We start from the raw sequence: 16,305 nt of genomic DNA on the forward strand, positions 1-16,305 counted from the left end.
TGCTGGTATTATGGAAGACTAGGCATTTACAGGGCGTATGGCCCGTTGGTTGTTTTTTTAAAAAAAACTTATTAGTACATACGTAGATTGACAGTACATACCATGTAAAAATGATGATAATAAAGTGCTTACTTTACACATTGTCCGAACTGTTAATTTTTGCGAACGTAAAAAGCCATATTACAAAAGAGATGGAGAACATTATTTTATATAAGGGAGCATGGAAGTCTAACATATTTTTATTAAATTTCTTTTTTACATTTACGTATGAAAACATTTCTCTACAATATCCGTATTGATTTTTAAAATACAATTAGTTATTCTAAATCCATTTCATATATTTTTATCGGTGATCGTAGTATGTGATATTTCCCTATTGTGTCTGGAATCTCATGCGTAATAATAATTCCGTAATCGCAGCACCACAAGGTGGTTGGCAGTTATTATTCAGCAATATAATTAGAAGAACATGGGGATAGGTAGCAATAAACAAAAAATATATCTGTAAACTGCTTTATTGAATAAGACAAAAGATCTAAACAAATAACATGTATTAACTTTGGGGACCAAGCATGGACTTAAAATTTGAAGTGTTATTAGCCCAGAAAGGATAGACACTTGTAGATGGAATGATAAACGGAGTCCACCAAAGTAGAGATACCCAGCAAACGATTACTGCAATAATGGACGGTCCGATGCCAGCAATGGCCTGAAAACAAACTCTTTTTAATAATAATTTTATTTTGATATAAAGTATTTAATAATCTCTTTTGTTTTAAATTGGCTAAAAAAAGCTCTCTTTCAGAAGAAGAAAATGCTTGGTGGTCGATAAATAAAAGTAAAAGTATAACTTTTATTAGTAAATACCTACCAAAAACATCAACTTGTCATATCATTAATATTTGGGGGAAAAAAGCATTAATCAAATAAAACAAAATAACAAAAAGATTTTAAAAAAAAATAAAAAAAATCACCAACTATGGATTTTTATCAAGATTTATTTACAAAAAACATCAATATTAAAAACACAATGTATTTATTTGTCTATTAAAACAAAAAGTACCAAGAAATTGATGTAATAACACGTATGGTAATATTTCAAATATTTTTATTTATATAGGCCATACATAACGTACAGTACTGTAACGTACGCGGTGATACTGAGGCCAGGCTCGAAAGTGAATACTTATCTTTATTGAAAGCCTAGCACTCAGTTCTGTACATATACCGGGGATTCTACCTAGTTATTTGATTATATATTTGCATTTTTATTATTCTCTGTTACGCGTCCAGAACAAGTACAATCACTATAAAATTATACAAATACAATATCGTACGTTACACAGGTTGACAAGCATTAAATTTACAGATTGAGAGGCGGAGGAGTTATTGTTTCACGACACGGAGGTGATTTATGGTTCCGGTTGGCCCGGGCGAAGAAACACATGGTGTTTAGACAGCCAAGCTCTCTTTGCCTAGCAACTGATGTCTCACACCGTATTCAGAAATTTGTGAAAGGGCCTAAAGGCCAGCAGTCTATTCGGACCTGGGTAGTTAAATTACATGTCTGGCCAAAGTACTCATTTGGACTAAATAAGGTAAGCGACTAGGTAAGCAGAGGCACATCAGTATAACATGGCCGTATGGGGTGAGAGCTAATACACAAAAAGTTCCAAACAAGAAAAGCAGGCTGGTAAAGCTAGGGGGAGCCCTGAGTAGGTGTCTACCAGAGAGAATCAAGATACGTAAGCAAAATGGTGGAAAACGACCAGAATTACTCTGACTTCTAGAGCTAGAAATCCGCCTTATAAAGTCCGCTAACGGAATGTCAGAACAGTATAGCCTTAGAATGAAATAGCATATGCAAACCTGCTGCACATGTTAGAGGAGTTGATAATAGGTAACTATGTTGTAAGAATAGGGTAACAAAATGCAAAAAGAAATGTATGGGGATTAAAGTGGGTTCTAAAACGAATATATACACACAACAGTGGTACTTTTTTATTCTTGCCTCAACTTAAATTAATATGATTTGAAATATGTATAAATATTTTTTTTTATTTAACGATAATAATTTTTGGCTGATTTATACATAAGAACTAGATATAACGAATATATATAGTTATTCAAATAAATATATACAATAAATGAAACATACAGATTGTGTAATTATACTTGACAATAGCTAACTCTACAGTGTAAATATATTTACCATTTTTAGGGGAGGAATGTTAGAATAGGAAGCCATTATCATGTTTACAGGATTGCCAATAGGAAAATGAAATGTTATGGCTGCACCCATAGATGTCGCCAACATTATTTTTAATGGGTTTATTTGACTTTTTCTGGCCTGAAAAAAGGTTTGATAAATTATAAAAAACCCTTCAGTTTAAGTTGAACCCTATCGGGAGTAGATATTTCAAAAAGATGATAAACTTTTTGAGAATAGAATATAGAAATCGGGAATTTATATGATTTATGTCTTGTCATACGTTGGTAAACTTACTATTGTGCCTGTGTTTGGATTTCCGAAAATTTTCTAAGATGTATTTAATATTTTTTAAATTTTATTTATTTATTCATACTAAGACACATATTACAAAAATATAAATAATGTATCCCCAACTCTGTGAGGCCAACAGCCCTGTGTTGAGTTGGGGTACAACATAATGGAAAGTGGAAGCCTGCACATTACTAGAATATTAAAAATAAAATTATAACATAAACATAAATTTTAATAAACGTGATTAATAGTAACATAAATCTATGTTATGTCTAGCAGTAGTCTCCTCTGCAATGGTCACATTTTGGCCACAATGCTTAACACCATTGTTTTAGAATGTCATTTGATTACATTTTTGTGAAATTCGCAGTAAATGTAGTAATATTTTTTAAAAACAACTTTTCAATTGATAATAAATATTTTTCAAGGTATTTTGCTTTGAATATTATTTATTGTGTGGACATTTACTTTGCGTAATAATGTTTAGTATATGCATATAAATAAAAGAATTTGTACATAATATACCAAAAACGAGTTTAATATTAGTTAAAACACAACTCATCATTCCCTTTAAGCACCTAATGGTGCATAGAGTACTGGATTGGTACACCAATCGCAGCATATCTCGATCAATTTTGTTACATAAAGGTAAGGTGATCAGTCCAGGGACTATGAAATATTCTAATGTGACAACACCTTTTAAAAAAATATTTCATATTAACCATGTCAGGAATCGAACCCGAGACCTCTTTCATGGTAGGCAAACGCACTGACCATTATATCACGAGGCCGACAACAACTGTTAGAACACAACTAGTTTCGGGTATTCCGAATTACCCATCATCGGGTGCAAGTTATTATTTATTTATTAATTCTTCTACCTGTTGATTTTCGTGAGGTTATATTCAAAATATCGTTGACTAACCCAAGTCCATGGAGAAGTATAAAACTTGAAGTATTTACATGCATTTCTTAGTACTCAGATAAAATAATTCACGCAAATAAATGTTTCAAAGAGATCGCATCACAACAGCTCATAGATAGTTAAAATGGATACTTACAATTTCAGCAAACACGGGAACCAACAGGTTGATACTAATTAGGTTGAGGCAAACTTCCGAGAGCACTTTGGTTAGAAGTATAACACACAATAGAATGATTGATTCGTGAAACTTATCACACCATGAAAATATTGACTGAATAATAATGGAGGCATTAGTTTTCTTTATGGCAGCACATATTGCAAACCCGGCACCTTTAATCATAATTATTTCAGTATTTATTCATTCCAATAACACTATAGGTACTCGAAGACAAACAATTTATTTTATAATACTTAAAGCAAACATTTCTATTTTCATTTAACAGCCGTAAAGTTGGCAGGCCCGAATCCTACTTTGGTTCGGAACGCGTAATCCGCTGCAATGTCAGCCTGGACGAGTCTACGAAACACCGCAAATCGAACCCATCACCCAAATTTACATGTAATTGATGAAAAATAGGTAGTGTATTTTTTTAGTAGAATATTTCTGCATGTATTATTTTTCATTGTTTGTTAACTAAATAAATAAATAATGATTTGAATACAAATAATATAAAAATAAATAATCGACAGAGTATATTTTTTGCAATCAACAAATTAATGTCGACTTCAGGATTGATTATAAAATATAAGGTGCCTACCCAAAACATAAATAAACCCCCACGGCAATTGATCATGGATTGTACTCCACTGTAAAAGTCCAGGACTATTTGTCTGTGGTAGAGATGATTTACCTGTAAACTCGGACAGTAAAAAACAACTTATTAAATTATATAAACAACACAACATTAACAATGCTATAAAATTATGCTAGTATTACATGGATGAGAAAATGCTACAAGATCTTGTGCAAGATTTGACCCAACGAATATTGTGCCGTGTAATACACAAATGAGAAGGTTCAATGCTACGGGAAATTGGATAAAGAAAATGCTTTCTTACGCGAGGTAAAAATTAGATCATTAGATTGAACAGCGAAGGTTTAACTAGTGGTCTACTGAAGATGCGGCTTTTTTTATAATATAAAGCATCACATTAACATATAATGTGTATAGGTGTGTTTCCTCATCTGCACTACAGAACCTACATCTAAAAAGTTTATTCCAGCAAGGTGTTTGTACAATCCGCAGTGCTCTGTAAAAATAATAACTTACAAGAAGAATAATAATTTAAATATTGATTCTTACTCAATTTAAGGTTGAAATAATCCAGAAAGTCAAGATTTTTCGGCATAATGAACAATAGAATAACAAGAAACATTGCGGGTGTTGAATTCTGGACGGGTCTAGGAAGAAACAATATTATTTAATCAAGTCTATTTTATAAATCTTAGCATTTAAAAATTCTGTTCACTATTTTTTATATCTGAAATGTAAAATTTTTTAAGAAATTAGAAGGGCTGTATCGTGGGTGTTTTGGACGCGCTGGAGATTATTTAAATCATAAAAATAGCTGTGTAGACAGTATTCCTACAACAAATACAAAATATTCGAGAAGCAAACAGTGCTTCCTCTCCTCCATATAGTTTTATATGCAGAAAAAAGTTACTCACCTGTCAAATAATCCCGCCCATCCACTATGATGAAAAGGCTTTCTAAATTCCAAGAACAGAACTTCTAAAAGAAGAATGAATCCAGTTACCTACAAAAACAGATCTTATGCAGTTCAAAGTATTAGTTTACCGAATATTATATGCTAATATAAAACAACAAGTAATGATATGAGACTTCAGAGTAATAACGCGCGCGCTACCGCTTATACAGGGTATTTGTTGAACCCTGTCACATCCGAAACCATGATGGTTGGCTCTTGTACTATATAATCTGTGATGGTCGGTATGAACAAAAATACATATTGGCATTTGGCATATCGAAAAAATATCGATGGGACCTCTAAAACGGGGATTCCTCTACCCGGCCGAAAGAGTCGCGACGCCATCGCCAGCCCCATCTTGCGATCGTTGTAAGAAATAATTGCTAATAATATGTGACAAGTTCGTGTGTATTGTTACATTCAGGGCTGCCAATTTGTGAGGAATTCCCCAAAGTGCGGGGAATCTCAACTCGATTGAGGATTTTGTGGGGTTTGGTATTATGAAGATGAAAACAATGACAGTCGAATGAGCACATTAGGTACTAGTACAAACGACTGCTTGCGTTTTGTTTTATCATCCTAAAAAATAATAACAGTTTTGTGCTAAAAAATATAAATGGTTGTTAAAAGGTAGGTTATGAACAAAATTTGTTTAAGTTCTTCTTAAGAGCCCACAAACGTCCCCTCGAAATATCGAGGATGATTAGTTACCTAGACTCTAAGTCTATTTTGTTTGAATAAAAAAATATTGTAATATTATATGTGCATAAATGGCAAAGTTACCGATGGTAGACCCTCGCTACACTCACGATTCTAGCCAGTTTTTATTTCAGGTTATTTTACACATGTTTTATTAAAACTGTGTTTTCTTTCTTGAGATAATTATGTGGGAAATTGGTGGGGAATCGAGACTTTGTTTTCTCTCCATTTGGGTAATTTGATCTAGATTTTTGGGGAATTTGGAAAATTAGCATTGGCAACGCTAGTTACAGTATTAGTACCTAATAAATATGTGATTGTTACTAGTTTTTTTGAAGGCGGGAAGGAAATTTTATCTGAGATCTTGATTCTTTCGTTTATTTCATTTTAAGTTTAACTATCAAATTATGTTTTTAGCACATTACGTGTTAAAGCTTATAAGGTAACACACCAGTGAATTTTGTTGAAATTGATCGGTGTCAAGTGTAACTGATAATCGTAATCATAATGAAACGATTGTGTAGGATTACTGGCAAATTAATAATACGTTATTTAATAAGTTACAAGTGAAATATATACGAGTATATGTTATAAAATAAATACTTATCTAAAATAGATGTGGAATATGAATTAAAGTAAAATCTTATGCGCTTATATTGTCACAGTAATTTTTTTTTTGTAAATCGGATTGCACTGTGGCGTCGTTATTAATTGAATAGTGTGGATGACAAGTGAAATACTTGTTGTGTAAATCGTGGTAAACTCATACAGAATGTTCTAATCAGGAATGTTTACGTCAGTTTTGTTGCTTGGATTTCGGAGCCGTCGATAGGGGAGCGCGGGCGGCGCGGTGTGCGGGGGTGATGCGGAGATCTGGCTTTCCCATTTCTGATTTCTCTCTCGCAGAAGTAAGCAATCATTTGTTTTTTTTTAAATGTATTTTAAAAAAATATTTAGTTTTTTTTTTAATATGGCAATATGCATAGAATTATAATATCCAATTTCCAATGGGCAATTATCACGGATTTTTTTAATTAGCTAACAAATTAATCTAAAAAATCGCAAGCCGATCAGTACTATTCTTACTAAAATCTGTTAAGAAATAAGGGAGATAAAAATGATTGAATTCTAGTAATTTGAATGGTGCCAAAGACAAACAATTCGCGATGTCATCAAGAATGACGTCTTCGGATGTTTTGTGACGTCATCGGATTTCTTTTCATCAATGTCTATGGATTTTATAGAATATTTATTTATTTATTTATTAACGGACATAGTCCATGTATACAATTTATAAGGTTTAAATATTACAATAAAAGAGTAGTTTAAAACATTTAAAGAAAAAAGAAAGAAGCATTGACAAACATAAGGGACATCGAGACAAGATCTGGACTATTTATTTAGTGCTCGTTTAAATCCTTGTAAACTTAAACCAAAAAAGTCCAGATCCTATATATCCGATCAGATATTGTAGATAGCTTCCTTTTTCTATGTGTCGTTTGTTTACATTTACGGCGTCCTGTCACTTATCAAACGCTACGAGTTGTGATTTATAATTTTCATGGTGAATTGAATTAATTTAGAAGATGTAGAAAACCATAAAATAATAAAAGAAATTCGAGATGTAAGATGTAATCTGTTTTCACTTTTATCTGTCAGTGCCTAGAACTGGTGTGTGGAGTGGGTAAGGGGGGGCTTAAGATAATATGCATAGACAACTTTCCTTATATTTCTATCTGTGGACTGTGGCATAACCAACATTAAAATGAATGCATTACTCGTGAAACTCTGTGGCAAAATTTATTACCAACTTACGAAACGATCGTTTTCGAAAGACCTTATTTTCGAAACGAAAATATTCATTATAAGGGTTTATTATAGGAGTGTTTATATCTTTAAAAAAATATTTTATTTATTTAGAGCCTACTCTATTTAACCTATTAAATCCGATATTCCTACCCTATTAGTCGCGGGCGGTGTAATTTAATGTATGTTTCGGTGGGGATAAAAAAAAAAACTTTAAAAATCATAGCATTGGTAATACAATACCTAAAAATAAAATTATTTACTATCACTGAACTTCCTCATTTGATCGATTTAAGACTCCCTAAAATGGACTAAAATTGATATTAAAGATGTTGTTTTGATTTAAAATCCCCAATTTTTTTCCGCACTAGGCTGGGTGTCTAGTGCGGAAAAAACCCACCCAGTCCCGTTTTGAACCCGTCATTGGCAGAAGTGATCACTTTACCCTCAGTGTAAGATTCCTTCGTCTGTGTTCAGATTTGGTATCTACAGTTATCAAACATTTGTATACACTCAAAATATGATCAAGTTGTTATATCGAGATATTAAAAAAAATATATGTCAAGAAATAATTTTGTTAAATGTAAAAAGTAAAATTATCGATTAATTTAATATAAATTTACCATTTCTGGGTAAGAAACCGGGCCTAAACTTTTGTATCTTGTTGCTACAACTTCTTTTAGAGCAATTTTTTCATGTTCTAACATTTCTGAAGTGATGGCATCTGTACTTTTGGGTCTGAAATTTCATTTTAAAATGTTCAATTTTGAAGTACATTTAATTGTTATACATTATATTATATAGCAATAATTTTTGACTTGTTATTAATAATTGAAATTTGGTACAACTAGACAGCACGATTTTCAGATATACGGCCCTTGACTATTCTACTTATTAAAATATATTTAACCACAATTCTACGCGACCATACGTCCCGTTTTGAGGTAGCCTGCGCTGTTGTTCCAAAGAACAGCTTTGGGATGAAATATCCAGGTTTCAGAAAAAGATCAACACACGGTACATGTTTAAAAAAGTTGCAAAAAATTATCTGACGGTAGGTCCTTTGCGAAATATTCGCAGTTTTGCCATGACCAATCATAATGATCAAATAGATTATTAAATCCTGGGTATTCCGTGTTGAAATTAGCAATTCATCAGTATAATTGAACATCGATCTTGACCTATTCTAGTTAAATATTACTACGAATAAAAATGAAAATATACAATTATTATGACTACACTTGAATTGCAAAATTGCTAACGTGCGATATAATATTGTCGGTAATAACTGCAATACTGCGTAACCTATTTTTTTAATTATTTTTTTTGCGAAAATGTTTTACTGAAATAAATTCGTTATAGGAACTAAGAGCCGTTAGTTTTTAATTGTTGCTTCCTCAAACGTCCTCATTGAATGATATCCAATCCAATTCGTCTCGCTACAACTTCAAGCAAACTTAGAAATCTCCACCAAAAACGTACAATTAATTATTGATGCCAATATAAACTGTACATGAAAACCTACCTACCTAAAATAATAGCATAATTGAAAACCGTCTCTAAATTCTGCGAAAACAGATTTCAATTATACTACTTGACACCGCAAACTCAGCATTCTATATTGAGTTGGTGAAGCATAATTACAAATCTAACAATTCTTTTTTTGCAAATATCTCAGTAACTCCTTCACTGGAGATTTCTAAGTTTGCTTCTAATACCCTAATTCATTTTAAAGTTGAATTTATAGCATTTAAGCTGGAACTCCCCTCAAGAACTTGCGGATTTTTTCACGCTTAGTTTTTTTTTGCCATTTGAGTATAATTACCTGAATTGGCCAAAATAATAAATGAGAAAAAACTCATAAACAAGAGCTTCAATTATTATCATCGGAAATATGTTATGTGCCAGGAAATACGGATATTCAACGGTCGGTGCAAATGGAAAGGTTCTGAAAATGATCAATAGTATAAATATAATAGAATAGCCTCAAGTATAATAAGAAGATAAATTTGTTTAGTTAGGTTGTCCATTACTCTTCGAACAATCCTTTAAAAGCCATCCCTCCCGGACTTCCCATAAAATTGACAAGGCTGCCTGAAAAAATAAGAAAAACAACTTATTACAAACCCCCCCTCCAAGCCCAGGTCTACAAAGAGCCGAGCAACTATGTACAAGGCGAGAGCTCTCATTACGCTAAATCTTCCCCTCCAAGCCCAGATTCGTAAAGTATCGGGTTATTAGGTAAGGGGCGAGCTCTTTAACATCATCAGGTTTGACCAGTGGTCCCCCGAGAATGAGACCCCTTTTATGATGTAAAGCATCACATTTATATGTATATTATATTTTCGACACTTGACACTTGTGCAATATTTACACACATGTCTACCCTCATTCCAATATAACACCCACCCTCTCACTTACTTACACTCACACAAACACACTAGTATGTATTGTACGTGTATTTAATGTATTTCTGTGGATATCTGTCATTGGTTTTATTCTCTGTATATTTTATTTGTTGTATTTTTGTTACATGTATTACTGTTGATATCCCCAATAAATAAAATAAAATTCACATAGAATGTGTATAGGTGTTTCCTCATCATTACACCTAGATGTTTTGGAAAGGTTCATTCTAGAAAGGTGTTTATTCAATCTGCAGTGCCCTGGTGGGCTCTAGTGATAACCCTCATATTGCTCCCTATACATCATTCATACAAAACTTAGATTCACCGTTCTCTTATTTTTATCTTACTTCTCCAGTTCTCATCATTTACATATCGCAAGGGCTCTGGTGATAACCCTCACTTGATTTCGGGTGAGCTTTATTAGGTCAAAAGCAAAACTTTGCGAGCACCTTTTATTTTTATAGTTCCTATTTATATTAATTTAACCTGTAAATCTGTTTGTATTCTAAATAAATTAAATAAATAAATCAAAAGATCACATTTTGATAATAGTGACTGCTAAAATCTATACCCCTATTTAAACCAATAAAAAAAAATACTACACTGACTAAATTAAGAAACAAGATTTATTACAACAGAGATGAAGAACATTTAAGAAAAGGTAATATAGAAGTCTAGGCATTTACAGGGCTTATGACCTGTCAATGGCTGGTTTAAGTGGCCACTTTACACACTATGTAACATTCACCATTCTGCCTATATTTGAACATCTATATTCCTTCAATTCTTTCATCTGTTGATGTTTGTGAAGTTAAAGAGCTGAAACCTTTATTTATGCGGGTGAGATTCATCTAATTGAATTATTTCACCTACATACTAGGCAACGCCTGAAAATGTTATTTTTTCAATTTCTATACTTCTTCATGGACCAGGTAATTTATCAACAATATTTTGAGTTTGTCCAAATTTTTGTAGACAAGGACTGGATTCAACTCCCTGGGGAGCTGTTTATATTAAAATATTACAACAGAGATGAAGAACATTTAAGAAAAGGTAATATAGAAGTCTAGGCATCTACAGGGCTTATGACCTGTCAATGGCTGGTTTAAGTGGCCACTTTACACACTGTGTAACATTCACCATTCTGCCTATATGTTAATGTAAACATATGTTAATATAAACAGCTCCCCAGGGAGTTGAATCCAGTCCTTGTCTACAAAAATTTGGACAAACTCAAAATATTGTTAAACAAGATTTATTTTAAACTTTCTTCACTCTCTCTTTAACGATTCACTCTTTGTTCTATCAAATTTCCACCAACGATAATGTATATAGCAATAATTCATTCGGAAAATTTTGTGCATTAAATCTGTAAGTAGGAATATAATTTTTTATGGCTAAATAATAAGTAAAGAAAATAAAAATTATAAAATAGAATATGAGCATGGTAAGTATTTACCGATTGATGAGGCGTATGCAACGGTAAGATAGTAACAAATGGCAATATTGCTCGGAACTCTGAATGACCTGGGAAACAATTATATTCGTTTTAGTTAATTGAATAAGTATTATTAATATTTCAATCATTAACTTCCCGGTGATGTGTAGCTAGTACACATTGCATCTAATAACTTTAATATTTCTATAAATATAATAAATTATGGGTTAAGATTTTCGGTATTCCTCCGTTATACATTTACGTATCGGTGAAAAAATATTTTTATTAAATAATTAATACTTATAAGGAACAGAAAAAGCATTTTATCCAAAATCGGAGATAAATCACCAATACAATATAAAGTTTACCAATGTGTCTCACATCGCCTAGTACTAAGTAAAAGAGTACCGATTATATAATTGTCTCACACACTCTTTGCGTCCTACTTTTGATACTTCATGTATATTCGGGAGCGAGAAAGACGATTCACGCATCACACGCGCGAACATCAAAGTTGTCAGTACTTTTGACAGACGCCGGTCGGTAGTAGCTCTCCGGATTTCGCTAGGGGTGGTTCTTCGCCCGCGCTGCGACCGCCAGCAAGAGCTAATGTTTTCTTCTCAAGGTTTTAGCAATCAGATTAAAAATATTATCACTTTTAACTTCAACTTTAAATAATTTAAACAATTGCTTATGAATTTTCCATTTTTCCGATGGAAAATCTCTCATTTTTTGCATGTGTAGTCATTACACAGCACCGCAACGCAAGGAAGTATTTAGCACAGTAAGGGAAGGATAAGTCCACTAAGTTTGATAGGCCTATAACCGGTTTCTTCCTATATCAATTTGTTATTAACTGATCACTTACACAATATCAGGTCACACATGTAAATACCCAGACTCCCATATTCTCTAAAAATAAAGTCTTTTTTGAATAACTCAATTATATTTAAGAGTAAAAGAAAATGAGAATTTACTCCTGGGAATCCATTTCATCATTTTCTTCGTCTTGAGTCTCAATAATATCTCTAACTTTTGCAATGGAAGATGGCTCGTATATCTCAGAAATGCCTTCCTGTAAAAAACCAATGAAGACCATTTCTTAAGTCAAGTAAAACGCACGAAAAATGAGGAAGTCATACAATTCTGTCATTTTTAAAATAATGTGTTTTAAAAATCGCGCAATTAAAAAAAAACAAGCATTAGATAAAAACAATCATTTTTAAAGGTAGTTTCTATTAAAAAATTACTTAATAGTTTTATATGACTAGAATATAATAACCTTTCAACCGGCAAAATACTCCATTTCAAATTCAGATTAAACTTTGGTACAGCGATTCTCATATAAAGACTCTTGAGTTTGATCATTAGATTTGAAGATGATAGATGGAACATTAAAAAGGTCGCAGCAAAATTTTAATTTTCTCGACTGACTTCCAACATTTGAACAAACATAATAATTAAAGCATATTAAATACTTTTCAACTTACCGTGTGTAAAATAACAAGAAAATCTTTAATTATTGGCAACATTATCATAATGACCATAGGGTTCGGTATAAACATGGTAAGAATCATTGATGTGACACCAAAACCAAGACAAAGGCTAAAAAAAATACATAATTGATTCTTCCACTCATTTTTTCGTACAAATTAAAGCTCTTCGGATAGATCTTCTTGCATTTAGCGTACTCGAATGTAGAATACTAGAGATGACAAAATTCAAAATTAGTTTGAAATATTTTTAGTATTGATATACTTAAAAAAAAAATATAGTATGTAGAGTCGTCACCAGATAAGAATGCATACGCTGGCAATGCTTTTACACCGCGGCCTCTATGCGAGCGTAGGCATTCTTATCTGGCTTTGCATATACTATAGTCCTTAAAAAAAAGCTTGATTAAAATGACAGCTGTCAAACTAATGTTACCGCGAAACCGTCCAATTTTGCCCTGGATGGATATTTTGCCCAAACAGTCTAATCTATGATCAACCTTTAAAAAAACATATTTCCATTTGATTTCGGTAAATTTGGTACCAAATTTACGCCGTGTCCGCGTCCGCGGAGTCCGTCCGTAGTCCGCGTCCTGCTTTTCAAAAAAATTAATTATGACATTTTTAAAAGTACATCATAAAAAATCTTCCTCTGAAGTTTCATGGTATGGCTTTGAAAACCGTGTATAGATTCTATACTTGATGAATACTTGAGCTACGAACCTTTATTTAATATATATAATTTTATGCTAACTCTAATGTTTGTCGGGGGTAAACAAAAAAATAAATAAAGAACAAACAAATGGTGGCGAAAGCTCTAGAAATACTCTGACCTCTTATGAGAATATCCCCACGCAGAAATAATTATCAGGGTTATCCTGCTTAGCAGATTAGTTTCCATAACTGCGATGGTGATCATGACACAGCCTAGAAACGTCAGACTTGCACATTTCATGAAGCTGTATGCCACCTCTTTGGAACTCATTATACCACAGATTGGGAACATAATAAACGGTAGCAGAGATGTTATTGCGTGGGGCAAAGCTTCAACAATCCACAAAACCATCATTAATAAAATACAGTAGACGCATTTTGAGGCCTAAAAATATTCATTCAACTATATAAATAATTTACACATAAAAATAGCAAGAGGTCTGTGTTTCAATTCTCATATTGATATTTTATTATTCTTTATCTCTAAGTAATGGAACCTGAATCCAGAACGAGTGTTATCAACTCGATGGCTGCTCTCAGGTAAAAACCCCGAAAAAGAAAATCGTGTGGAAATGAGTCCACTTTGTTGCGCAGTGGTTGGCGCGTTAGTCTACCGCTCTTCGAAGTCCTGAGTTCGATTCCTGAAGGGGTGGACGTGAAATATTGGTTTTAAAGGTGGTTCCACATTGCAATATTTCAATGTTCCTGGACTGGGACCTGAAGCGTAAGACTGATCACCTTATGTGGTTCAGAGTCCATGATCGATGACACATACGTGCTAAATAATTTTACCTGAAATTATAGTGCGACGGCCGATGAAGCAAGTCATCGTTTTCTATAGAATCCAATACAACAATTTATGCAACTCTAACAGTATTACACAGAAAGACGAAACATCGTCCTGCAGTACATTAGCATCGTGCCTACCGAGGAGAAACGAACAACGAAGGAACGTGGCCTATAAAGAGACGACAGGGCGCAGTCAGCACAACAAGTCCAGCTCAGCCAGTCCGAAGACTCAGCTTAACGCAGTTGCTCTGTTCCAGCATGTAGTTCAAGTGCAGTCACTTCAACCCATCATCGCCGCTACGCTCGCGCTACACAACCAAGTGCTGTATCTTATTCGCCATGCAATAAATACGCATTAAAAATAACATTTTCGTCAATTTACTAATTTTTATTGTCAAGACGGGGTTTAATTAGGGTACCATAGTGAAAAAAATGGAAACCGCTGCCCTATGCACCACTAGGTGCGGATAGGAAAATTATGACGAGATAATCATTCATGTTTTTAAGTCCATTTTTCACAATTATTTTTAAAACATTGGATAACGACTTACACAAAAATGAACTGAGAAAATGTATTTTTAATCACGGAAATGTTTGCATGTGATTTACTATCTCTTTATTTCTAATTGCCGAACAAAATGTTAGCTAAATATTAGATGCGGTCGGTGAGAGAATAACATGTCTATTTGTTATACTTCTGTGATTAATATGTAGCAGATATTTACACTTACATTTGTGTCATCAAAGCAAATGTGAGGAATATAAATTAAAAAAGCAATAAACGCTACAATACTTCTCCAATATAAAGTAATAAAAAGGTACAGTCTGTATAAAAAGGTAACATCATCATTTTGTTCTTGCATGTTATAATTACTAAAATGAATTTTCAATGTTATTTTTTGCCTAAAATTTTACCTTTCAACTTGACACTCACATACCAAAAGAAAGTCAACTGTCAAAATGTGAAGAAATTCATAAATATCTTTGTAAAAAAAAGCACTTGATTTAATTAACCCTTTCACTAGAGGTGATATTCCAAACGCTCTCGCGGCCGTAGACAACACTATTATCTCGTGTAGGTACTTTGTATTTAAATAGAGTTCAGAATAAGTTTTTGAGATATGTTAATTTTAAATTAGGAATACGTAATGCATTTCGTAACTATGATTATTTATTAAATATATTAAATTTGATTAAATTAAGGGACAGGAGAACTATTAATGATTTATTAGTTCTATTTAAAATCGTTAATTCAGTATTGGACAGCCCTGAAATTTTGCCCCGTATTGGTTTTAAAGTACCAGTTAGAGTGACTAGGCTAGTTCAACTTTATCACTGCAACAATCATATCTCAATATATTCTAGCAATTCAATACTGAATCGTCTACATGCGCTGGGTAATAAACATTCGGATTTAGGTGACATATTTTTATTGAAATTTCCAGCTTATAAACAATTACTTGTAAAACATTTTAGTGTGGAATCAATATTTTAATTATGTTCTTTCTTAGTAAGCATTGAAAAAGTTGTTACTGTATATACTCCACTGTAAATACTTATGTATGTATGTAATGTAAAAGGTACTTGTACCGTTAATTCTTAAAAATAAAAAAATACACGAGATAAAAGTGTTTTCTATGGCCACGAGAGCGGTTTAGAATAGCACCGCAGGGGTGATATTCCAAACACTCGCAGCCCTAGAAAACACTTTTATCTCGCGTATTTTGTTTGTAAATACGTAAGTCACAAGTGTTTTCTACGGCCGCGAGAGAGGCTCTCGTGGAACGAGAAAACTGTTTTTCTCGTGTTTTTTTGTATGT

General features: G+C 32.9%; 1 protein-coding gene across 8 annotated transcripts; it reads right to left on the reverse strand.

Annotated features, from left to right (window-relative positions):
- Positions 1-499: 499 nt before the first annotated feature.
- LOC148281861 (protein I'm not dead yet-like) lies at positions 500-15,417 on the reverse strand. Of its 8 annotated transcripts, none has more exons than XM_088226025.1 (14): positions 15,217-15,417; positions 13,816-14,081; positions 12,980-13,094; positions 12,467-12,564; positions 11,511-11,578; positions 9,677-9,737; positions 9,469-9,591; positions 8,267-8,381; positions 5,098-5,186; positions 4,733-4,830; positions 4,187-4,279; positions 3,565-3,758; positions 2,213-2,350; positions 500-675 (listed from the first exon to the last, which is right to left on the reverse strand). In XM_088226025.1, the coding sequence occupies exons 1-14, from the start codon at positions 15,346-15,348 to the stop codon at positions 673-675; spliced, it is 1,593 nt and encodes a 530-aa protein (XP_088082151.1). In that variant the 5' UTR covers positions 15,349-15,417; the 3' UTR covers positions 500-672. The 8 variants fall into 8 exon arrangements, 5 of the variants coding, with proteins under 5 accessions (XP_088082151.1, XP_088082150.1, XP_088082153.1 ...); XM_088226024.1 differs by having other exon boundaries at positions 500-709; XR_015822263.1 differs by lacking the exon at positions 4,733-4,830 and having other exon boundaries at positions 500-709.
- Between the last annotated feature and the right edge of the window lie 888 nt (positions 15,418-16,305).

This window comes from Micrasema longulum, unplaced genomic scaffold (genome assembly GCF_059751315.1).
Source record: "Micrasema longulum isolate JH-2025_06_02 unplaced genomic scaffold, ASM5975131v1 h1tg000403l, whole genome shotgun sequence".
Taxonomy (NCBI): Eukaryota; Metazoa; Arthropoda; class Insecta; order Trichoptera; family Brachycentridae; genus Micrasema; species Micrasema longulum.